Source organism: Dermacentor albipictus, chromosome 8 (assembly GCF_038994185.2).
Source record: "Dermacentor albipictus isolate Rhodes 1998 colony chromosome 8, USDA_Dalb.pri_finalv2, whole genome shotgun sequence".
Taxonomy (NCBI): Eukaryota; Metazoa; Arthropoda; class Arachnida; order Ixodida; family Ixodidae; genus Dermacentor; species Dermacentor albipictus.
The window spans coordinates 126,281,291-126,305,604 of NC_091828.1; the positions used below are offsets into that span (position 1 = coordinate 126,281,291).

The 24,314-nt window shown below is 47.4% G+C and overlaps 1 protein-coding gene across 1 annotated transcript in view; it reads right to left on the reverse strand.

The window, feature by feature from the left end:
* Positions 1 to 1,678: 1,678 nt before the first annotated feature.
* Positions 1,679 to 24,314, reverse strand: part of stg1 (stargazin-like protein) — a 75,319-nt gene continuing 52,683 nt past the window's right edge. The window contains exons 2-4 of the mRNA XM_065456270.2: positions 8,964 to 9,056; positions 7,079 to 7,219; positions 1,679 to 5,411 (exon numbers count right to left, since the gene is read on the reverse strand). Coding sequence (XP_065312342.1) covers positions 4,747 to 5,411; positions 7,079 to 7,219; positions 8,964 to 9,056 — 899 coding nt within the window. The 3' untranslated portion in view covers positions 1,679 to 4,746. The remainder of the gene's footprint in view (positions 5,412 to 7,078; positions 7,220 to 8,963; positions 9,057 to 24,314) is intronic.

The window sequence follows — 24,314 nt, forward strand, 5'->3', positions numbered from 1 at the left end:
CACACACCGACAAAGAAATTCTCGAGTAAAAGTGCGCCACTGCTTTCTTTAAACATTCAAATCAATCAATTTCGCAGCAATGTAGGTTTTCATTATTTTGCATGTTTCGTAAACGTGAGCGTCGATGTCAAGGAACGCCGTTATCCCTAGTTATTTATTTATATTCATTACGTATCCTGGTCTCCGACTCATAGCGATTTAGGCAGCTTCGTAAGCTGCAAGTTCAGCAGAGAAACCCACAAAGAAAACAGAAGCAGCAGGCATAGTTTTTCTGGCAGTGCCAAAATGGCAAAGTGATCTCCAGCACTAAGCGGTGAATGACATTTGCTAAACATTTAGAGGGAAGCTCACGCCGTCACTACTATGCCTAAAACGTAGGCTGTGATCATCCTTGAGTGACCCCACAGCAAACGTTCTTACCCCCGTATTCAGAAATGCATATTAATTTGAAGCCAATGCTTGACTTGATTTAAACGACGCCTGTCATCAACGCGCCAGAAGAAACGCAATGAGCGCCTTCGGCGCGTTCGCACCAGGCGTCATTTATATCAAGTCAAGCATGAGCTTCCAGTTAAGTTGCATTTCTGAATACGAAGTTAATGAGAGAGACTGCCTCTAGCGAACGCCGGCGCTCTCTGGTGGCATCAGCGAAGTCACGTGCGCATGCGCGCGGAAAGTCGTCGCCGCGACAAGCACTCAGCCGACGCACTCCGCGAAGAACTCAGCCAACGAGGTGAAATGAACATCGCTAACTCGACTAACCATACAACAAACAAGTGTGTCTCGTCAACTATCATATAACGGTATGAATGGTTACACAAGCGAAAAATTGAACGCTCTTCGGTATAGTTTTAAGCTAAAACCTTCCTGAAGATCAAGAGGATATATAACCCTGGTCATGTTTTGAGCCACCGCGTGTTTCGTCTGGTTGAAATGTTCTCGTCGACGCGCTCTCTCTTCGTGGCGCTGCCGGCACAAAACGATGCCTGTGATTGGTCGTCGACAGAGTCACGTGCACCGGAAGCGGGGGTCGGTGCCCCCCGCTTTCTGAAACACCACTTCCGGCCAGCCTGGCCGCACAGCCGCGGTGTGTGTTGTGTTTGTCTTGGCACTCGTGCAAAGAAAAAAAAAAGGGGAGGGTGGCGAAGAGAGAAAGACAACTCAGTCACCTGTGCACAGGACACGTGATAAGAACAAAAAGTTCACACAGGAAGGCGTGGCACCAACACTGACGAAAGGACTGGTGAGTGGTATTGGGAGACGGAGGGCGGGACGAGTGACGTCGAAGCTGCTACGTAGATGAGATACGTCGGTGTCGAACGCCGCTACGTCGGCTTGGTATCACTCTCACATCCAAAAGCACACAGGGTGAAGAAAAAGAGAAGAGACACAAAAGAACACGCGCACTGACACACGTAAGAGTCCGTAGGGGGCGTGGCTTCGGTGACGTAATGGGGCCGCTCTCCCGAACGAAGTGCGTGGAGGGGGCGGCGGTCTTCGCGGTGATATGCTCGTAGGCAGCAACACAGGGCTGATGACAGCCGGCGCCATGTCTGGTCGATTACGTCACTTCCGCAAGTCCAACTGCGTCACTTACGCCCAGCCAGCTAGGGCAGACCGCAGTTCACCACTCCGTGGAATAGAGGGCACTTCGAAGTGCCAACTCGGTGTCGTGCAGCGATTTCATAAACAAACCACCGGCACGCGCGAATTGCATTATACAAAGTCTCTCCACTTGAACAATTCGATGATGCTTGTGAAAGGAGTCTCTTTGAAAGTGTTAAGATACAAAGATGTCGCGACGATCGAACGTCGACTTGCCGCTTCAGTCCACCATCTCGGCGCACGACAAGGTCGCGAGCACTACTAAGACTTGCTTTTTTTTTTGTTCTTTGAGCCGAGGTGCTGCGTCGATACACGCGTTCTTGTCGCTCCTGTGTGTTAGGGCAGTTGAAAAGCCTACGCGATATCTATCCAGATGAAACTCTCTCCCGCGCAAGGAGAACATGTACTCTCAATGCCCGCGTGATGGCGCATACGAAAAGGCCATGCCGGGACAACAACGTGCAGTAGTGTCCTGTAACCGACGCCATGATTCGGTGTCTGGTGCTTCATTATGAACGGCGGCTTGCCATCGATGAAACCTGAGTGAGTATCGGTTTGTAGCCATTCAAATTTACTCAAATAAAAGCAGTAACATGACAGAATGAAATTTCTTTTCTGGTATTGTACTTCGTTATTCTTCAACTTCGAGTGCACGGGTATAAATTGTTTACTAACTGATCGAATTGCGGCAAATATGTTGGATACGGGACACTACTGAACGCGTTGATGACTTTAAAAACCTACTACCACGGATGAAAACAAGATCAATGTAATAAAGACGGTTCACTGGTGCCTGAGTATGAGATCTGTGCTTTAAGCATCAGTGCTTACGTAATCCCTTCGGTGGGGTTTACACAGTCAAGGAGGGAATCGTGATTTGTAAACTAAGCAGGAATATTGATACCATTGGTGATTGATACCTGGGATGAGTATAAGCAGTTTGAGAACGGGCTGAACATTTGTCTCACGTAAGGGCTGCTTGCAGAGATTGAGGGGAGGAGATCGAAGCCAGCACCACTGTGTCGCGTAAAACCCTGTGATACCAGGACACCGATTCATGCGCCTCATGCCGCCTTCCCACGGCCATGTGGTGAGCGATGCCGCGTAGATGATTAGCTGAAGGGAATAAAAATGATTTGGCGCGAGAAGTCCAGAGAAGTCCAGTGCCCTCAAGTTCTACGTACGTCACCCTTTCCGGCCAAATTGTGGCTAATTTTCACCGTTGCAGATTAAATCTTCCAGAGCCACCTTTACATCGCTGAATCGTTTCTGCGTGCACCGCATGTCGTCTCTCAATCAATGATCACGGTGCTCTAATATGACATATCCAGTTATTTTTGAAACTTAGTGTGCCTTAAAATACTAGCTTCGCCAGGACGTGAAGTACTTCGCGCATTCCTGGAGCCGAAATTTCATGTGAATTCCTTTAGTCTGCTTCTACCGAACAAGCTAAAAAAAATGTCGTCAGCCTCTGATTTTTCACTCAAATAGGAAGGAGCGGAACAACAGGAAAGGAGCGACTCCCAAATCGCGCATTATGAGGCGGCATGTCTAAGAACTAGTAGCTTACGCAATACATGGGCTTCGAGATCAGATAGTGCAGGTGCGGTCTCTGAGGCCATGTCATGAACCGGAGCCTTGGTCACCCAACATGAGCCTGGGAGGCTCGGCGCCATTCCGTTTTCGCTCGCGTTCCCACTGAGCTTTATACTGAGCTAGGAGCTGCTTTCATTTTAGTAATTCTTAAGAACGAACCAACACCTTTTCTCGCGCAGGCGGTCGTTAGTAGGAGCTGTCATCCAGAGTGCAGTCATCTAGTAGATTGCTACGTTCAGTGCGAAGTCAGCAATGCATTTCGTTATGATTCCTGCCAACAGTAAAGAGGGTGTTATTCTTTCTTTCGCAAATAGGGGGTGCGAGTGCCGAAATTCGGATTCACATACACGATGGTTTTGTGCGGCTCGTTAGGAGAGAGCTTGAGCCAGAGTTGGTGGCCTTGCTGTGGTTCGGTAGGTTTGGTGCTTTCTTTTCTTCCTGCGAATTCTCTTTATTTTGAAAGGGCCTAAATTACACGCTACGTTGCTTCTTATTGTGCAAGTTGCGGATATGAATATCATATCATAAAATGGAATGACTCTCCCTATAGTGACAAAGCCATCAGAATACCTTTCGTGATCGTAGCCAACACATATGCGGGAATAGTTAGCTTGTGGCTTGATTTGACCGTACTTAGGCTTGATAGCACGTGCTATCTTCGACTAAGTGTTTCCTAACCTCTTATCGCTGTCTTTAGTCTCGATAAGAGTACAGAGACGCCGTATACAGCCAGTACGACCATGAGGAGTGCTCCTGGCCGACAGCCAAATCTCGATATGTTAAAGCGCTCCGTTGTGTGTGCCCTGCAAGCGACACAAGGACCTGTGGATGGTGGAACGTGTCCGATGTTCATTTTCCGTCACAATGACAAGACGGCAGCACCACTTAATTTTATACTCGTCTTGTAATTTACTATCACTGTGTTTGTACAAGTCGGCATGATTCTTGTAGCTACTAATACGTCCTCCCCACATATGATGCATCGTGCATTGAGCCAAACAAAAGCACATTGGACAGTATGTTTTTCAGTACATGACTAAATTAGGCACTTGAACCAATGTCTGCGTACTCCCTCTCTCTCTTTCTCTAAGCACTCACACCCTTGGCAGTTCATAGCTAAGCCTGGAAAAGTCTTCCCTACCATTTCCTTGAAACGTGAGCCCATTGGACATTCTACACGTAGCATTCTACGATGACTACAAACCAACAGATCATCTGAGCTGAGAGAATTCTGACCACAAGCCTTCCGTGAAGCAATCACAGAAACTCGTCACGGCGTCATCTTCATTGGCACCCGGCCTCAACTCTTTCCTCTCCTTCACTGCTAGCGCAGGGGACTCAAGTTTCCTACACACGAGCGTCCATTATTTGCAATACGTGGAGCAGAACGAAGGGTTTTCGATAAACGAGCATCGCCCGCTGTACACAGTGCCGCCTCCGCAACGAAGAGTGAGTGAGTGATTGCTGGTCGTCGTCTTCGAGTCGACAACGATGAGGAGAAAAGAAGACTGACCGCGAGCGCTACACCTACAGCGGGCAACAACCTCAGACCGGCGTGGTCCGGCGCAGCGTCTCGAACGAGAACTCGCGCGAGTACTCGCGCGTCAGGTTGTCGGCCGTGGTGGAGACGGTGTTGCAGGTCGTGTCCCTCGAGAAAGGCGGGAAGTTGTAGTACGACAGGTCCCTCATCGACTCCGACGCCGGCAGGCGCGGTCTGCCGCCGCCTTGCTGGTGGTGCTGGTGGTGGTGAAGCCTCGAGGAGCCCGGGGGCGACGGGGGCTCGAACGCCAGCGAGCTCGGCTCGGAGCCCGTGTGCTGCTGGTGGTAGGAGTGGTGCCTCCGGGCCGACGTGCTCCGGCCGGGCGCCGTGGGAGGCGGGGAAGACGAGTGGGGCAGCAGGCGCTGGCTCGCCGTCGAGGCGTGTCTCTGCAGCGGCTGCTGGTACCGCCGGCAGCCCGGCAGGTGGTCGACGGGCTTGAGCCGGTCGAGCTTCTTCCTCAGCTGCTGCTGGTAGCGGTGGATGCAGAGGAAGATGGAGAAGGTGCCCGCCAGCTCGCACGACATGAGCCCCGTGACGGCCAGCAGGAACGAGTAGCCGTAGCTGTAGGTGAACAGGGGTTCCTGGAAGGAAGACTTGGGCCGCAGCTTGGAGCCCACCTCGGCCTTGAAGGTCGAGATGTAGATCACCATGCCCACCAGGATCATGAGCCCTGCGACAGATGGGAACAGTCTCGAGCGACGCACGATGAGCGCATCGGGGCACAACAGCCCTTCCGACGACCTCCAAAAGTGAACCCTTCTTTCAGTGGAACCGTATACCGCAACAGATACAAGAACAGTACAGCTATAACAGTAATTCAAAGCATGTATCGTGTGAAGCAATCGATCATTTCCCAACTCTCAAACCCAAATCTCCATTGACAGCCGGAGGTGCCTTCTGCCCGTGATTCTCTACGCTATCTTTGAAACCTTTGTCGTCATCAAAGTAGAAAGATATGCTTGGACCGTGGAGATATATGCGGGTCTCTAATCGAGGTATTGTCGGCAGGTCTCTGATGTGTGGGGTTGATAAGATGCTCCACACCTGGTGCCAGGGCCGCAAGTGATGCTGGCTACCACTTCCAGGGATAATACAGAACGCATGAACTCAAAATACCCAAGTAAGTTGGCTTGAAGGCTGCCGCCACCGGTAGGCTAATGGTAAAAGCACCGCACGTGTCAAACGGGGACGATCTGGATGTGGCTCCCACCTATGGCAAGTTGTCTTTTCGTCCACTTCTATATTATTCAAAACAGTCTAATTATCTTCTTATATTATATATTATTATATATCTTAATATTTATACAATTAAATGTAAATGAACAGTTAGTTATGCTTTACCTGGCTTAATTGTCTGTTTGCTTCACGTGGTTGTAATAATGCAGAGGTGTCGCTTGTTCTGCCTCTCGGCTTGCACTGAGAGATGAGTTTCAAAGCTTAATTGCGTAGTAATCACAAACCTGTTGCGAATCGAATAGCTAGAATAGAATAGACGACAGAAACAGCGTCGTGTAAACACCAGCTTTCAACATGCACCAACCAGCTCCATGCCGCGCACTCCATCACCGACTACGCACTTTACCGCGTATCACCTGTGCCATCTCTCGAACCTGGCACGTGTCCTCGTCAAACCTGGGCATTTCGTGCCACGAACATTCTCGCGATGCACACACAAATCGTTTATGGATATCAGTTGCTGTAATACTGGTACCTTCAAACTGATAATTCTTTCAGCGACACACAAGTGAAAAAATCATGCAACTGCTTGGTCGCGCAAAGTGACATGATGCTGTGCCATTCAAGCGCCTCCAAGCCATCATTTACAATACTCTAGTCCGTTAATTTCCAACCATCAGCTTCACTTCTCGTTTAATATCCAAGCAGCACAACCCCAAACTATTCGTCTCCGTCAGCACTCACAGTACTGCTCAACCGGCTGCGCGTACAGTTGTCATCGCTGGTTTGGAGAAAAAAAAAACAACAACCTCAGGCTTCTGGGTGTCGTACGACATGCTTTTCTTTTTTCATAAGCTGTGCCTAAGTAATATCCGGTGTACCTGCCAGCGGTTCCCGGTCTTCCTCTTGGTCTGACACGAAAAATATGCGCACAGTGAAAACATTTCTAAATTTCAGAAATTACGGATGTCCCTGGACAGGCGCACCTTCAACGTTCTGTATTTTTTACACGTCGAGTGTAGCGGCATCCATTCACACAGCCGCCTAAATTCAAGTCTGCATTTTCCGCGCACCACTCGTGCGCACAAGCGTGCCCACACACAAGGTCGCCTGCAGACTTCGTGGTAGGGCTTGTCGAATGCGCATCGCTTCGCAACTGACCGGAGAGTATGAATGCGATGCCTCCAGCAAAGGTGAGCACGCGTCCGCGCCGAAACAGGTGGCCCAGGAAGCACAGCAGCTCCCCCACCACCAGCACCAGGGCGCTGATCAGGATGAAGGCCGAGGCACGCTTCACCGCGTCTGCGAACACGACACACAAGACATGAGCATCGGTTACATGAAATTGACACGAGCGATCGAGTCGCAAGTCGAGCTGACACAGCCGGACCTGAGCGAATTCGCATACGTCTTACCAAGTGGGCCGGGTGAGTGAAAAGGCGGCGTTGACAGAACTCGCCTCGGCGCTAGCTAGGCCCGACCAAAAAGCTTTTACCCAAACCCGACGACCGGTTTTTTGTCAGACAAGTAGACTCGAGCCGACTTTATTTGGTTCGTGTAAACCTAGCTACAACCTGGTCATCCCGACTCGACATACTACGGAGTCACCGTTACGATGGTCTGAAATGCGTATGCATGAATGCATTTGTAGTACGCCTCACAAGCCATGTGCACTACAGCGAATGCTGAGTATCGTATTAGCCACTCGCAAACGAAATCCGGCTGTGTTCTTCAAAGAAGAAAGGATGAGTCGCCCTTTGTGCGCTACTGATCCTGCCCAGACGTTTTCGTTCAGCAGGCGTCGTGAAGATCAGCGGCGGACAATGGAAGAGCGCTTACTCTGGCTCTGTCTTCCGGTTGGCACAGGTGACGTACGGGTTTTTCGACAGAGTACACAGTTGGCGAGATGCAGTACAGTGCGGTTATCACGGCGAAAACATACATACCACTCTGTTTGGATAAAAGTACAGAACGACGAGGGTGCTAAAGCCAGTAAAGATAACGCGTGTACATTCTTTTCCCAGAGCATCCATAACAACATGATAACTAAATTATAGTTAATTTCGTGTTTTATTACTTCTAAATGAGCGCTTCAGGAGTGTGAATATAATTAAATATGGGAATTCCTTCCACAGTAGTACGCCTTCATAGCCTCCTCAAACAGCATTTACCCTGTAAAGCGTGCTTTGTAGCACTAAGACTCTTTATGAGGGCAAGCCAATCACGAGGCTCAGTGTGCATATGTAGATTTCGAAAATTTTCCTTGCGCAATATCAGTGACTTATGTTAGTCATTAAATGATGCAGTGAAATGTTGTTTCAAGTTCTGAATACTTATAGCTGTTTAGCAATACCGGGATCTTTGACAAATTTGACTAAACTTGAACAGCCACCATGTCTCATCGGCTACCACACATGTTTATAATGTACTATAGAACCAGAAGTTTCTTATGACGGTAGTGCCTCTCTAAACTATCAATGTACACTTCGCGGCTTTATTTTAATTGTGCAAAATTGATCTGCCATCTCACCCTTTAAAGCAGGTGCAAACATGAAATGGCTCTTTTAAAGTCACGGTCAACGTGCTCTCATTAGTGTATATCTTAGCCTAAATCATCTGAATACTGACATTATTCTTTCGCGCTGTGACAAGGCAGGATTTACAATCACTCTTGGTAGACTGCAAATCGCCTCAATAGATTCAGATGATTTACATTAGACTGTACATTACCGTCCGGAAACGCACGAAATTCCAGTGTCACTTCGCAGACGATAATTTCGAGCAGCGATACCTGCACATTATTTTGAACAGCAGCTTAACTTTGCAAATTGTGTTTGCCTGAGCTCGTCGGATGCACATTGCAAGAAAAAAGTTTTCTGCATAAAGAGGTTGTCTACGATATATATTTGTCACACAGCCTATGATACACAGAAAGCCGGGCTGTGTATACGCTAAGAGAGAACGTGCAGCATCCATAGAAGGCGTCAGTGCAGATGTCGTTTCAATTACGAAAGTTCTGATGGTGGCTGGACAGTCTCGTACTTACAAGGTATTGCCATCGTTGAGTCGTTGGGATCAGGACTGTACTCCTCCTTTGGAAAGTAGTCGATCATCACACAATTCATATCCGATTTACCGGCTGCGAAAGCAAGATAGAAAACGTTGTACAGGTTAGAACATAATTCTACTGGAGACTGACAAAACGCGACATTACTTCTATCTAAGAATACAGACTGTATGATACAGTTTGCTTGTACAGAGTAACAATAAGAACATGCATCAAAACCCGAGAGAAATTAAGACGTTCATATAAGCTAAAGGTTCTTGCAGTTCACCCCTAGCGATGTACAGTGAGGCAGAGGCATTTAGTGCGGAAGACTAGGAGGAATTGTTTGAAGTTAAACGTCTTCAATACCATAGTTTTTCTGTTGTCTGTTTGGGGGAGGGAGAGAGTACTGCGCATTGCAGTTTGAACTAAAAGGCTACTGTTGCTGAGACGTTTGAGCTTTTTCTTTGCAGTTCTTTTCTTTGTATTCACCAGTGTTAGGTTTTTTAACATCTGTGACAAATTTTGTGCTGTCACTATTATCTAATCAACTAAATAAATAAAGGAACAAAATAAAGAACATCGCATAAAAGCAGGAACACAAGAATGAAGAATACACGCCTTTTCCTAAGGCTCTATCAGATTATTTATTCCAGACAGACCGCAAAACTTTTGTAAATTGAGGCCTACATACTTGCACGTTACAAAAAAAAGATCAAGTACACGTGTGGTGAAGTTAGAAACTGGAATTCCTGAGAAACTTGTTGTGCGTGAGCAATGACTTAATAAAGAAAAAAATCCCCGAGGCAAAGTCCTGCAGGTTTGTCGAAATCCCAGGCACACATGTAACAATGTGCAGTGTGCCCTCTTCGCAAAGTTAGTAGCAAGCAAATGCACGGGTATGTTGAAATGACTGCTAACCCCATAGGAGGAAATGCGAATGAAAAAAGAAAAATGTAGAAAGAGAGCACCCATTACGCCTGATTGCTGAAACCGGTCTTGGCAGTATTACCACGTACTTGGAATAACATAACGCATTGATGCTGAACAGGTCACACACCAATATATATATATATATATATATATATATATATATATATATATATATATATATATATATATATATATATATATATATATATATATATATATATATATATATATATACCTACTTACGCTCAATCACACCAGTGGAGTCGCGAATGTGTAGACGTAAATACACCTTTATTGCAGTTGCAGGCCGTTCAAGTGAACGTACATGTACTTTACCGTTATTATGCGGGTAGGTAGACGTTCTCATTATTACTTTCCTAAAAAAAGATATAATGTGAAAAACAAATGAAGGGCAGCTAACCAAAAAAGTGTGCTGTTGCCTACCCTACAAAGGAGAAAAAGGAGGAGGAAACGGGAACATGAGACAAAAAGGAAAGTTTCTTGAACACATGCGCGCACGAGGAAAGTGTCACGTAATCAAAGGCGATCACACTGTTGCACTGCCAAGACAACCTTCGCTGTTGATTATCCATACCGTAAAATATGTATGAACGAATGAAATAACATTCGTAGACGAAAGGAATGAATGAATATAAATATGCAAAACGAATGAAGACAGAAGGAAAGAATGCAAGGCAAAATGACGAAACAGGAGAGCGAAGAAAAAAGGGACAAAAGGAAGCAAGCAGGAAAAGAAAGAAGCAAAAAGAGAAATAAAAGGAAATAAGGGCGAAATGAAGGAGGCAGAAATAGAAGATAAGGTAAGGAAACAATCAAGGAAAATGAAACAATGATGGGAGGATTGAAGGGAAGAGAGGGAAAGAAAGAATGAATTATGGAAGCAAGCAAACAAGCAAGCAAGGAAAGAAAGAAGGAAGGAAGGGACGAACAAGTGGACAACTCCAGCGACGAGGAGGTCGACAACCGTCTAACGCAAACAGCGTTTGCTGCCACAGGGACCTCCTCCCCCTTCTGGCTTCCTTCGGCCAACTCTCTTTATTGGGCAATTTAGAAGAGAAAGAAGAGGGGAGAGGAGGGCGTAATAGATTGGACCGACCATCTGTTGACGGGGGCCTCTCTCCCTCAGGAGCAGGAGGACCAGAGGGAGAGGGCATCGGCGGAAACGCCCGCGTGCCCGAACGAGCGCCGAGGCGTCCTCGCATCTGGCGAGGCACGCCGCTTGCTGCTTTGCGGCTGGCCACTTTGGCCACGCGCCCGCTTATTAATGAAACTTCACGATCAGGTGCGGCCAAGGCGAGGGAAAGGGAGCGTGGGGAAATAGGTGAGGACGAGGAGGAGGCAAGCGCATCCCTAGGCGCATTTCTCTCTCCCTCCCTCCCATCGCTGCGCGCAGGCGTCGAGCGTTGACTGCATTTGGGGAGCTCGGCAAGCGGTCGCGCATGCGCTGTGCCCAGCCCACGGACGCAGATGCAAAAAAGCGGGAAAGCCGGCGTGCCGGCAGGCGCGGCATCTGCGGCGCCACCGCTGAGCCTGCTTTCTCCGAGCAACGGGACGGCAACGCTGCACCACAAATTGTAGGTAGTGCTCGTGGAAGTTGGAAGCAGAAGTAACATAACATGCAGTGCGGTGTGCTGCGCAATCACATCTGCAGGTTTCTGCAGTATTGATATGCTTATACAGTATGATGTTCTCAATGCCTAATCCATGAAACGTTTTGTTTAACTAGAGATATTTAGATGACAAATACAATAAAATTCTACCAGTGCTAACCTACAGGGAGGGTACTTGAAGTAGAATAGAAGTTCGAGAAGCAGCGAAGGAGAGGGTAACGCGCACTGGAACGAGAAATGATAGGTGCAACATTGACGCGCAGCAAGTCAATGGGGCAGATTAGAGAGCAAACGGTAGTAGCCGATATTCTATATTAAATTGAGGGGCACAAATGGAGTTGCGCGGGCTATGTGATGCGTAAAGCTGGGAACCGGTGATTTGTTACAGTAAGCGAATAGATGCCAAGGGAAACGAAGTCGACAACTACCGCTCTGGAACTTCCACGGACTGCCCACAACCGTCCGAGTTTCTGATAATCCATCACAGATGCGGAGAAGCCTTACATCCGTTCCTATTAACTCAGCTTCCACTCCAAGTTAATTGGCGCTCCCACATGAACTCGGGCCCTTTCACACGACTACATTGGATAGTTCATGCAAGCACCAGAAATGTCGGTAATGACAGTCACATTCATGGTTTGGGATATTCACAGCTCCGCCTCGTGGTATCATATGGAGCGCTTGAACCGCCCACTCTGTGCACATCGTTTCAGAGGGCAACAGTAATAGCTAAGCAATGAAGGCGTTCACATCAACCTCCCGCTATGCTCGTGAGAACGCTTACCAAAATCAGAATTGAGCTTTCTCTCTATGTTACCTGCACAGCAGAGCTTGACGAGGAGACGAGTTTAACCCAACTAAGTATAGCATATAAAAAAAGAGCAGTGGTTCATTAATTCACTCACTGCTTCAGTAAGTGTCGGTCTTCCTTCACTCACTCTGGTCACTCACTCACGCACCGTGTTCCATATGACAGTTGCGGTTGTCACTGATAGGATGGACTCTTTTAAGGGACATTCGCGACGTCAACGGTTAGACACTGACAAGTACCAGGAGCTTAAAGCTGATAAGCAACTGAAGTCATGTTATTTGACAGCAGCTTTTCACAAAACTTAAAAAAAGCAGGAATAATGCTTGCTAGCTCCAACCCACTCGCTCTCTCGCTCGCCTGCTCGCTCACTCTCTCACATCCACTTCACTAGCTCACTCAACCACTCACATCAACTTCCCTAACCTTTACTCATTCATACCCACTCCACTATCTCACGCTCAATCCCTGACTTCACTAAATCAAACACACTCACCCACTCATTCACTTCCACTTCACTAAATCACACTCACTCACATCTGCTTAACTACCTCCCGCTCACTCGCTCACTCGCTCGCTCGCTCGCTCGCTCGCTCACTCACTCACTCACTCACTCACTCACTCACTCACTCACTCACTCACTCACTCACTCACTCACTCACTCACTCACTCACTCACTCACTCACTCACTCACTCACTCACTCACTCACTCACTCACTCACTCACTCACTCACTCACTCACTCACTCACTCACTCACTCACTCACTCACTCACTCACTCACTCACTCACTCACTCACTCACTCACTCACTCACTCACTCACTCACTCACTCACTCACTCACTCACTCACTCACTCACTCACTCACTCACTCACTCACTCACTCACTCACTCACTCACTCACTCACTCACTCACTCACTCACTCACTCACTCACTCACTCACTCACTCACTCACTCACTCACTCACTCACTCACTCACTCACTCACTCACTCACTCACTCACTCACTCACTCACTCACTCACTCACTCACTCACTCACTCACTCACTCACTCACTCACTCGCAGCTCTCCTTATCGGTCGTTCTCTCGCTCTGTTTTCCAGTGCAATAAAGAAACAGGGGGAGCGAAAATCTCGCGGGAAAGCACGAAGCCGTACACTCGTCGCCTAAACTTGTTAGGCTAAAGTGCGCATTCCTGCAAACACCGCGCCCACGACGCCGCCACCGCACTGGCAGCAGCAGCAGCGCCAGCCCCGTCATGGAGTCGCGGCGGGTCGACACACGCCTCCACGGAATCTCGTTGGCTGCAGCGAGAGCCGAGCTTTTAATTGCCGCCATCAGTTATGCGCACAGCCTGGCTTCCTTGCCTGCCCTTTTGTCTTTATTTTTTTCCCCTTCTCACAGGTCTCTGCAGCAGAGACGGTGCTCTGAAGCGAACGATGCCGATGCACTGTGATGAGGGCCGTTCCTTTAAAAGCTTACTTTGCTAGTCTGTAGAAGCTGTACCACCAGCAATCCATAAATTTTTATAGAGTGCACATAGATAACTTTGATAGGCTATGTCAAGGCAATATACGGTCCATAGATATCTAGCAAACCTGAATTCCACACGGGGCCTTGAGTGCATAAACTGCGAAGGAAAGCCCGCCGAACGTTGGACCTTACACTTTCAAGTAATTATCGTGCGTGAGTAGTGCACAGGGTTTGTAGGATGGTGAATCAGCAATGAATCAATTTGATAATCCTATTTCTAGTGTGCATAGAATGCTTGGCCATGGCGTAACGCTTCGTTGCAGTGATCTACTCAAAAAGCCTTGATAGCACTTAATATTGAAAGTGATATTGCATCCATGTACTTGAAACACGCTCTGTGTGTTTCCTGCGTTCTGTGTGCAAAGGGGTTCTGTGTTCTGCGTAACTATGCATTTGCAAGCGCTTTATTCCCGGACACCCTTTAACATCATCTGATGTGATGGTCCTTTGATCAAAGAACAAATAGTGGTTTATGGAAAAGTTGGCGAGAGAGTAGTTGCCAACATTTTGAGTTTCATCCAACTAAATCAATCGATCAAGCACAAACTGCGTACAGACTGCGTAAATATTGATACAAATGTAAAGAAGTCTACTAAGTTGTCCACAGGCAGTATACTGAAACCTACCAACTTATTTCCACTATAGGAGTTAGTGTGTATCTGCGAACACCTTCTACCCGCCGTAATATTACACTACGCATGTGGCCGCTAACGCCAACCAGCAGAAGGGTCCCCGCCAGTTCGTCCCAGTGGCGTAGAAATGGAGGTCATCAACGCGGAACCATAAGAGAACGTGAATAATTACGCTAGATATTAGCACGGACGTGAACAGACACAACAAGGAAAAAATAAAATGCTGGACACTGTGGCGCGTTCATCGACGTCCTGTTATTTTTTCGTTTCGAGTTCCCGCTGCTGTGCCTTTATCACTTTTGAAGCTTGCAGAGTTCATCCAGCGAAACACGTACAAACATCTTGCACGTTCCTTTCAGGGCGCATATTGATTCTGTCCATCCAAAGTTTAGTTTCAACCCCATTTCTTGCCCATCGTTAGAATCACGAAACGCGTGCAATTGCCCAACAAATTAGGAAATTTCATTTCTTCGGCGAGCTTCGTCAAGTTAACAGAATGTGGACTCCGTGCGAGAAATCTCCGCAGGTACGACAGATATTAGAACATCCCTTATTTCGCGTCTAGCATACCTGCGAGTAATCTATTCAGCGATATGAAGAACTTGTCTGACCTACAATATCGTGAAATGCAATGAAAGAATTGAACCCGCTATATGATGACATACTGACACTGTGAGCGTACATTAGCCGTCTAACTTCAAATGCGTCTTACTCAAAACCCCCTGCACCCGTTATTCAAACTTGCTGCACAGGTCTAACCATAAGTGCAAGATGTTCAGGCACGTTTCAAATATCATTATTTGGATCAGCACTTCTGCGTTTGATGCAATGTCCTGGTGCAAACCATTGTGTACACAGCGCCTGAAGGGTGTATTTCTCTTAATAACTACAGGGTTACTTTTTTTTCAAGATCATTTTTCAACAACAGAGCCACTGCCATGGTCGTGATTGTAATTACGAAGCTATTTGGCACCTCAGAGTAATGGCATAACACAACACGTAACGCATTACAGCTAACCGAAAAATTTTGCTAGCTACGCCTTGCTCTTTACTTCTCTCTCTTCTTTATTATTTTTTCAGTCTAACATGTTACCTAACAATGAGGTTGCCATGGAAATCACTCTGTCCGACAAACATGGCGTGTGCCTGCATAATTAAGGGGGAGGGCGCAAAAGTGCGTTTGCCAGCGTCATCAAAGCAGGCATGGGAACGCCGCTTTTCTTATATTCAATGCTGCAAATACAGCTAACAAATAAAAGCAGAGCATTTAGCAAAGGAGAAAACGAGGAAGCTTAGAAGGAAAGAAAGAACAAAACAAGGACAATCAAGTGCAACAAGGAAGAAACAGAAAATATTGTAATCGCCAATGGATAATAAAAAAAAAAACAAGAGGCAAAAAGAAAGCAGGAACGAAGGCGATTGATGGAATGTGCAACGAAAGAAGAATAGAAAGAACAGAACAAATAAAGTAATGGTATTACTTCATTTGTTCCATTCTTTCTAGACTTTCTTTACCCGCTGTGGTTGCTCAGTGGCTATGGTGTTGGGCGGCTGAGCACGGGGTCGCGGGATCGAATCGCGGCCACGGCGGCCGCATTTCGATGGGGGCGAAATGCGGAAACACCCGTGTGCTTAGATTTAGGTGCACGTTAAAGAACCCCAGGTGGTCGAAATTTCCGGAGTCTTCCACTACGGTGTGCCTCATAATCAGATATTGGTTTTGGCACGTAAAACCCCATAATTTAATTTTTATTTTTTTTTGTATCCTTTTTTTCTTTCTTTCTACATAGTGCTTCCTTTCTTTCTTCACATACATAGGATGAAAAAAAGGGAGAGGAAATTTCAGAAATGACAACGTGAACGAAAGAAAGAAAGGAGTATGGTATAAGACGGAGGACGTGAGAAGGAGGAAATAAATGATGAAAAAGAAACGAAATATGGAAAGATAGAAACAAGGAAACAAACAAGAAAGAATATTAAACAGAAAAAGCCGGTAAGATAGAAAGAGGAGAACAAAGAGAGACATGTACAGGAAAAGAAGTATGGAAAGAAAGAAAGAGAGAGAGAGAGGCCATGAGAAGCAAATATATATAGCTAAACAAAGAAATATGAAAATAAATAGAAAAAGTATAAGGAACGCAAAATGGAAGGAAAGAAAGAGAGAGAAAAAAAGAAAGATGAAAGTAAATAAAGTAGGAAGCTTGGAAGGAAAGAAAGGGAAAGTTGCGTAACGACAGATTTCGTTGCGTCGCATGCTGCCGGTGTCCTCCCGTCGCGTATTTTTCCTTTTGCACAGCGTCACAGCCGCGTAGGGTCCCGAGTGCGCGTACCGGCGGCCACGACCGGTGGCGAGGAACTCTGGTGGCGACACAAAATGGACGCAGCTCAGGTCGAAACGTCCCGTGGGCCTCCCATTTGACATCGCACTCCGGGATCTCTCCACTCCACCCCCACCGTGTCTTTCGTCTACCTCTTTGCTTTACCTTTGCCTCCTGCTCGCACTTTTGCTGCCGTGCGCGGTGCTTTTGCATACGCGCACCTCTGCGCGATAAGCGGCACACTAGGACGAAGGTAGGTAGGGGAGCCTAAATGGCAGGAACTTTGGACACTGCTGTACACAACGAAGTTCGCAGGCATTAGCTCTGTGGAGTATACGTTCCTCCGGGTCACGCGCACGGCGCTAATAATGCGAGGACTACCGTGTGCTTAGCATCAGGCGCAGGTTGAAAAAGAAAAAAGCCCTACGTGGTCAAAAATTGATCACCCGCCGTGGTGGCTCCGTGGCTATGGCGTCTCTGCTGCAGGTCTCAACGTCGCCGGTTCGATTCCCAGCGGGAGAAGCGGCCCATTTCGATGGAGGTGGGATGAAAAAAAAAGGAGAGAGAGAGAGAGAGAGAGAAGGAGAAAAAATAAAACGCTCTCGTACCTAGATTTAGGGGCATGTTAAAGAACCCCAGGTGGTAGAAATTAATCTGAAGCCCTCCACAACGAAGTCTCTTATAGCCCCGTTGGTGTGGGATACTGAAATCAATCAGTCAATCAATCAATGAAAAATTACTCCCAAGCCCCTAAATCGGTGTCACTCATACTTAGCACGTTCGTCACTTAACGAACCAATATCTATCTATCTATCTATCTATCTATCTATCTATCTATCTATCTATCTATCTATCTATCTATCTATCTATCTATCTATCTATCTATCTATCTATCTATCTATCTATCTATCTATCTATCTATCTATCTATCTATCTATCTATCTATCTATCTATCTATCTATCTATCTATCTATCTATCTATCTATCTATCTATCTATCTATCTATCTATCTATCTATCTATCTATCTATCTATCTATCTATCTATCTATCTATCTATCTATCTATCTATCTATCTATCTATCTATCTATCTATCTATCTATCTATCTATCTATCTATCTATCTATCTATCTATCTATCTATCTATCTATCTATCTATCTATCTATCTATCTCATCTTATTAATTTATCTAAATGGCGTTTAGGGTACCAAGCGCCATTTCGAGCATAACATGTGAGAAGGGACGAGAAATAGTAAAAATATCCTAACCAACAGTGTGGTAAAACTCTGTAGCGCTCTCACAAAATTATGACTGAAATATAAATAACTTGTAACGTGTGACGTAACTACACGGCATGATGTAAAATGACCTTGCCGAAAGCAATTCTGAGCAGATCAACCATGACCCATGCAAGGATTTCGAATGTGAACGTCGTCTCAGTAGCACGGTCGCAAGTATGTAATGGAGAGTAGTGGGTTGTGGGTGACATCTGAACAGGTTGTGTCTCTGCGTATAGGTTTACCTCCTTTTTTTTCTTAATGAAGTGATTACGAAAAGGTCGTAATGGCGTTGACCTAACAGAAGGGCGCGGGTCAAGTCGGCGGGGATGCTCGGACGTTAGCCAGCGAAGAGCCTCATCACACCGACATCAAGCCGTGGCAACGGCCGGGGCCTCAGGTTTAATGTCCGCACCGACCTCTCATCCGAAGCAAGTTGAGCGAAGGCGACAAGAAAGCAAAAAAAAAATTAGGATGCGAAACTTAAAGTAGACACACAGAGGCAGTCTGCGTTGGAGTTCTGCGTTAAGATACGCGCAACCATGACGACAGAGGCAAATGGCCGGACATTTCGAAACAGTCGCAGATAAGGGCAGCGCAGAGGTTGAGGCCGTGAGGACGCGCCTACAGCTTGGGAAGTAGGCTCATGGCTACAAATTTAGCGCAGGTCGCTACTCGCCTATCCACAAACCTAGAAATCTTAAACACGGTACAAAATATAACACGGTAATAAGTGCTGTTGTCATCCAGCATACAGCGGCAACTTTTTCATTCTTCGTGATAATGCGTTGCTCGGGTGTTGTTAACAACGTATTGCAAGTGGTTGCCAAAAATTAACGCGCTGTTCTGCCATCTATTTTAATACTGAAAAGCAGGCACGAGGCTTGCAGAAACGCCAAACGGAAACCGTATATACCGGACACTTACATGACATTTTGCAAACGATTTTTATATTTATTTTATCACAAGTCGGAGCACAGGAGTAGCTATGTCTCTAAATACATGTACTCAAGAAAGAAAGAAAGAAAGAAAGAAAGAAAGAAAGAAAGAAAGAAAGAAAGAAAGAAAGAAAGAAGGAAAGAAAGAAAGAAGGAAAGAAAGGAAGAAATGTACCCGTCTAGATTGCTCCTTCAGAGCTCTGCGTTGTTCTGGTCAAACTTTCTTTGAAGTTGCGTGCCCAAACTGCGGCAATCATGACGCCATCATAACATATAATATGATGCCACAGATTCTGTTTGGCGAAGGACAGAAAAAAAGTGTTTAGTATAACTAAATAGAATGAACTGAAAGGAATCGTCACGTCATGCGACAGGTGTGATGCATTATTCGTTCGAGCTAATATATTTCTGTGAGCTCATGAGCAATTTGAAGAGGTTCGAAGTACACCTTAAAGTATAATCGTGACCTCTTGTGGGTTCTATATCAATAGTTTTCTCGTCGAGGTCTCTGAAAAATTAGCGTGAAATGCAACAAACGTGACGTCATTAACAACCTCTCAAGGGTCATTTGGGCATGCGAATATCACGGCTTTGCCGCAAAGCTGCGGCTAATATGGCTTAAATGGGCTTTCGTTTCCAGACTATTCCTTGCCGTTGGCCGTCGAACGTTATTCGCATATTCGCAACGCGGTCCTTGAAGTGCACCTTCTGTATTGCCAGCATTGGCAATTGCGACCAACATGGGAGCTTTGTGCGTTGATAGCATGCCTTATATATAGGGTGATCAAAGTTAAGCTGTACAGATTTCTTAAAATTAGGCGCAGGGCGGCGCGGAAAATCCACCTCCGCACATAATTCATAGGGTCAGGGGGAGACAACGTGAAATTAGTACTGTCACCGTCACACACCAACTTAAGCAAATTCGAATAATGAACTTTTTAGTGGCTACAGTAAGGGGGCATGTTTGCATTGGAAACTTAGAGACTCGAATTTCTACACAATTCCATTTGGCAGAATTTATCTAGCATGCCCGCCTTCCGAGATAACCGCGTACAAATTTCGATCGCAGTTCGCATGTGTTACGTAGCATGAGTATTATGTAGTATTACGTAGTATGAGATTAAACAAAAGGGGTGTGTACCACTTTACTGGCTGCAGTATACGTGATGCGTCCTGTATACGCGTCAGAATTTTCAGCATGTATCTTTACACAGTATCTGCGCTGCGCGTGTGCGCGCGTAAACTGAAACGCGGAGCTACCGTGACGATTGCTTGCAGCAGGGCTGCACTCTCAACAAGCACCCAGCACGTTGGTGCCGTTGATTCCTCCGCTTCTCCTGGAGTGCCCGAAGTGGTTTATCTCACTAGACAGAAGAGCACGAAAAGAGAGAGAGAAAGGATGACCCCTGGAAGATTTTCCGCCCCTGGTCACCAAGGAAGAATGAGGCAAGTGGGAATTGTTCCCCTGCCAATTGATCCTACGTACCCTCCCCCCCCCCCCCCCGTCTCCCAAACCGCACGGCTTTACCATACCCCGAGCAAGTGTTTCTCATTTCTTACACGTCATCCTGCTCTTTGTATATATACACACACACGCACGCACGCATGCACGCATGCACACACACGTCCAGCTTCCTTTGTCTCTCTGTCACTCTGCGTATAGCTCACGACCCACGACCGGAGCCGATGAAAACGCTTCTGCTGTTTGGAGTGCACTGAGAGAATCCCTTTATGCTCTTCTTCCCACTCTGCAGAGCAGTCACTGCGGTGCAGTAAGAAGGCGGTAGTGACGGGAGAACGGACGTATACAGAAATGACCGCTCCCTGAAGGATGGGGGAAGGCGGGGAGACATGCGCACACAGACAAACGAGTATGCCACCGTATATGCCATGGCACGCGCGACTTTCATGGCATCAGCCCTTTCTGCCCTTCCGCCCCGCGTCAATTCTATCCGTGCCAGCGTCTCGACTCTGGAAGACCGGCGTGGCCTCACTATACATCAAGACCTTCTTCTTTTCCCCCTTTTCCCGTTCCTTCCCCGGGAGCGCGGTCTTCCTCTGAATCTCGCGGTTTCCATTTTGGAGGCTGCCCGCAGATACGTCCCCGGCGTTTAGGGAAGGATGAGAGAAGATGGGCCAGGGCACATACAAATACGGTCGCGTCCTCCCGTCCGGTCCGTCCCGAGAACGACGTTCTCTCATCTGTCCATCTCTCTCCGGGAGAAAGAGCAGGACGTTAGCCACGCCGCCCGGTCGTACGCACACACGAGTACGAACACGCGCACAAACAGTGCAACGACGGTTGCGCCGCGCTGCTGTAACCCAGACGTGAACTCCATTCGGGAAGGCCGTCTCCCTACTCCCTAACCCCCTTCCCACCTTTCCTTACCCGAAAAACCTTCCTCCTCTCTCGATCGTAAATACGAAACTTGGCGGCTTCAGTACGAAAGGCCGACTCCTCAGTCGCTCTCTCCCTATCCCCTCCGTTTTCCGCGGCGCTTTCCCGCAGCCGCCGCGTGCCGCGTCCTCCTCGCCCGATCGTAAATACGAAACTGGCGCGCGGGCGGTCGAAGACGGCGGCCGGAACCGCGTGGCGCGCGCTCGCTGCCTCACTCTTCGCTCTCTGGGCTCCCGCCACAATATTTCCCGGGCAGAGCGCGCTTTCCTTACGCGAAGCTGAACGCCGCCAGAAGTCATTAGGGGGAGAGGAGGCCAACTCCCCGCGCGAGTCGATATGAAATTGGATGCCCTTCGGAACGCAGGTTATTATTACCCCTGACTGTGCGGCTTCGCCACCCACCTTCTCGACCGGTGGCTTTTCCTCAAAGCTCTCACGCAGTGTCGCTAATTCCCGTCGCTTTCCCTTTCTGCTTTCTCTCTCTCGCTCACTCTTATTTTGCTTTCTTTCTTCCCTGTCATCACTTCGTCGTATTTGATTTCTGGAACACATTCGATTAAAATAAATAGCGTCGCTCATTCGAGGGTGCGACGCCATTTACTAAGCCACGTGCTTGCTGATTTGCTCAGCCTTCCCTCCGAGCAGTTCCCACGCCCTCTTCTGGTGTGGCGGGACACATCGTCTCAGTTTCGGGACCACCTGGCGCTGCTTCCACCGACTAACACAGTTTCGATCGCAGGTTGCTGTACGCCGTGTATCCGGGTAAGCGGCCCCCGCAACGCTGTTCACTTCAGCCCACCAACTTCTCTTTCCAAGTAGCAGTGCTGTGATTAGACGCTAATGGTTTGTGACGAGAAAAAAGAAACATAAAGAAAGCTCGGAAAAACAGTTATATAGAGTCATGGGTGGCGGTATGGGAGGGTCTTTTTCATTCTCGCGAACTTTCCAGCTTCACACTTCTGAGCGCGAGGTAGTGTGTTCGATTGTCGAATCCGATAGACTCATTCTGAACGGGCCGGAACGCTAGAACCCCCAAGTATACTTGTATTTCAAGGCACATTAATGAACATCACTTGTATTCAGAATCAATCTTTAGTTCGACGGGGTAACATCGTGCATCCTGTCACGTAGGCTGGATGTCATTATCGAATATTATGGAATATTATGGAATTTCATATTGGAGCAAGTGCCAGCCAATCCTGATTCTGGACATAGGGTGAAGGCGTCAGGAGAGAACAGCAAATAGCACTTACGAACGAGAAACTTCGCGAGTTCGGCTCCTGCTTTCTTTCTTTCTCTTTTTTTTTTGACGAGAGATTGAACCGACGTAGCTTAAACGTGCGACATTTTGGAATTTGCCCGAACGCGGAAGGAAAAAAGCAGCAGAATAAGTCAAATTTATCACTCACTGGTGCATCTTGCCTTATTTTGCTGGCATAAATTAGGTGTTTACCTTTTATCTTGCCAATCTCACACGGATGAGAACGTAATATTTTTTTTCTGGGGCGCTCTTCGTATCTTCTCCTTCACTGCCACAAAAAGTAGTCCGTGATTATAATAATAATTGAAAGACAGACGATAAATACAAGATTACAAGCTCAGACTGACTGTTAAACTAATGCCACGTTAATTTTAACTGGTTATTGTTCTGTAATAACATCGCGCGCAGAAGTGCCAAGAAGAGTAGCGACAGAACTGTGTCATTAGCTAAGCACTGGCACCATGTTACGCCCGCCTTTAGGGAAATGTGCGGCTTTATCGTGTGGAAAAGGTATGCTCAACCTTTCCCTCATTGTGCCATCATCATAAGCTTGAAAGATAAGGAGGGAGGTCATTGTCGTCTGGATCTTATAATCCTTCCACACTGCGATGATTCTGACCAGCAGGAGAGGAAGTTAACCTGCTAAACAGAGAAAAAAATGTTGGTTTCGCCCGAAAGGCGAAGCAACGATTGCGAGAGCAAATTAGCCGAGAACCACACTAAGTAAGGATATCACTTTTATCGGCCGTATCAACTTGTAAGCATTCGCTTGTTAACTAAATTAACAAGCATGGTGTCAGCGCTCAGTGCAACTCGATGACACACTCGATGACACACTCGATGACCGCGGCCAATCGCTGTCAGAACGCTGGGGTGAGGAAACGCGGCGGCAGCAGCGAGCGAAATTACCTTCGGGCGCATATCGCTTCAACGCATACTGAACGCCGAGAAGAAACAGCACGCACAAAGCTACGAGCCGCCGACGCACTAGAGTAAGAGATACGGCCTCGTGACCGCGCGTAGTCGCCATATGCGCAGTTGCGGCCGGAGCAAAACGACACCTCCTTCCCCCCTCCCCCCTCCCCCCAGCTGCCTCGCAACGTTGGGTGCCGTGGGCGCGACGGAAGACAGCCCGCTTCCTCCCCGCTTTCTTCCCTTTCGCGCGGACAAAATTGTGCAGCCGACCGTCGGCTCCCCTCGCACGCTTTCAATCGCACATAAAGCGTAGGGCACGCCGCGACGGTGTCATCGCCCTTGGACCTTATCTGGAACATCACGGCGACACCGACGGCGTAAATGCGCCTGCAGTGTCAATGCAATTCATATAGCAACAAAATAGTTTTCCATCGGGTGTTTCGTCACAGCCCCCGCAACAGCCGCGGCGTTCTACTATCGAGCATTAGGTAGTTGGTTCCATTCCCAGCCACAGAGGATCTGTTCTCACGAGTGCGGGTTGCAAAAACACACGTGTTTACTGTGATGGTTAACGGGTATCGTCATTTTTTGTTAACAAGAGCCAGTGATTTTAGCACCTTCGGTGGATCTTGCCTCCCAACTCCAAATTTTTTTACCGGATTGCGACCTCTGGGACTAGGAATACAACCCCGAAACTCCAATCTAAGCA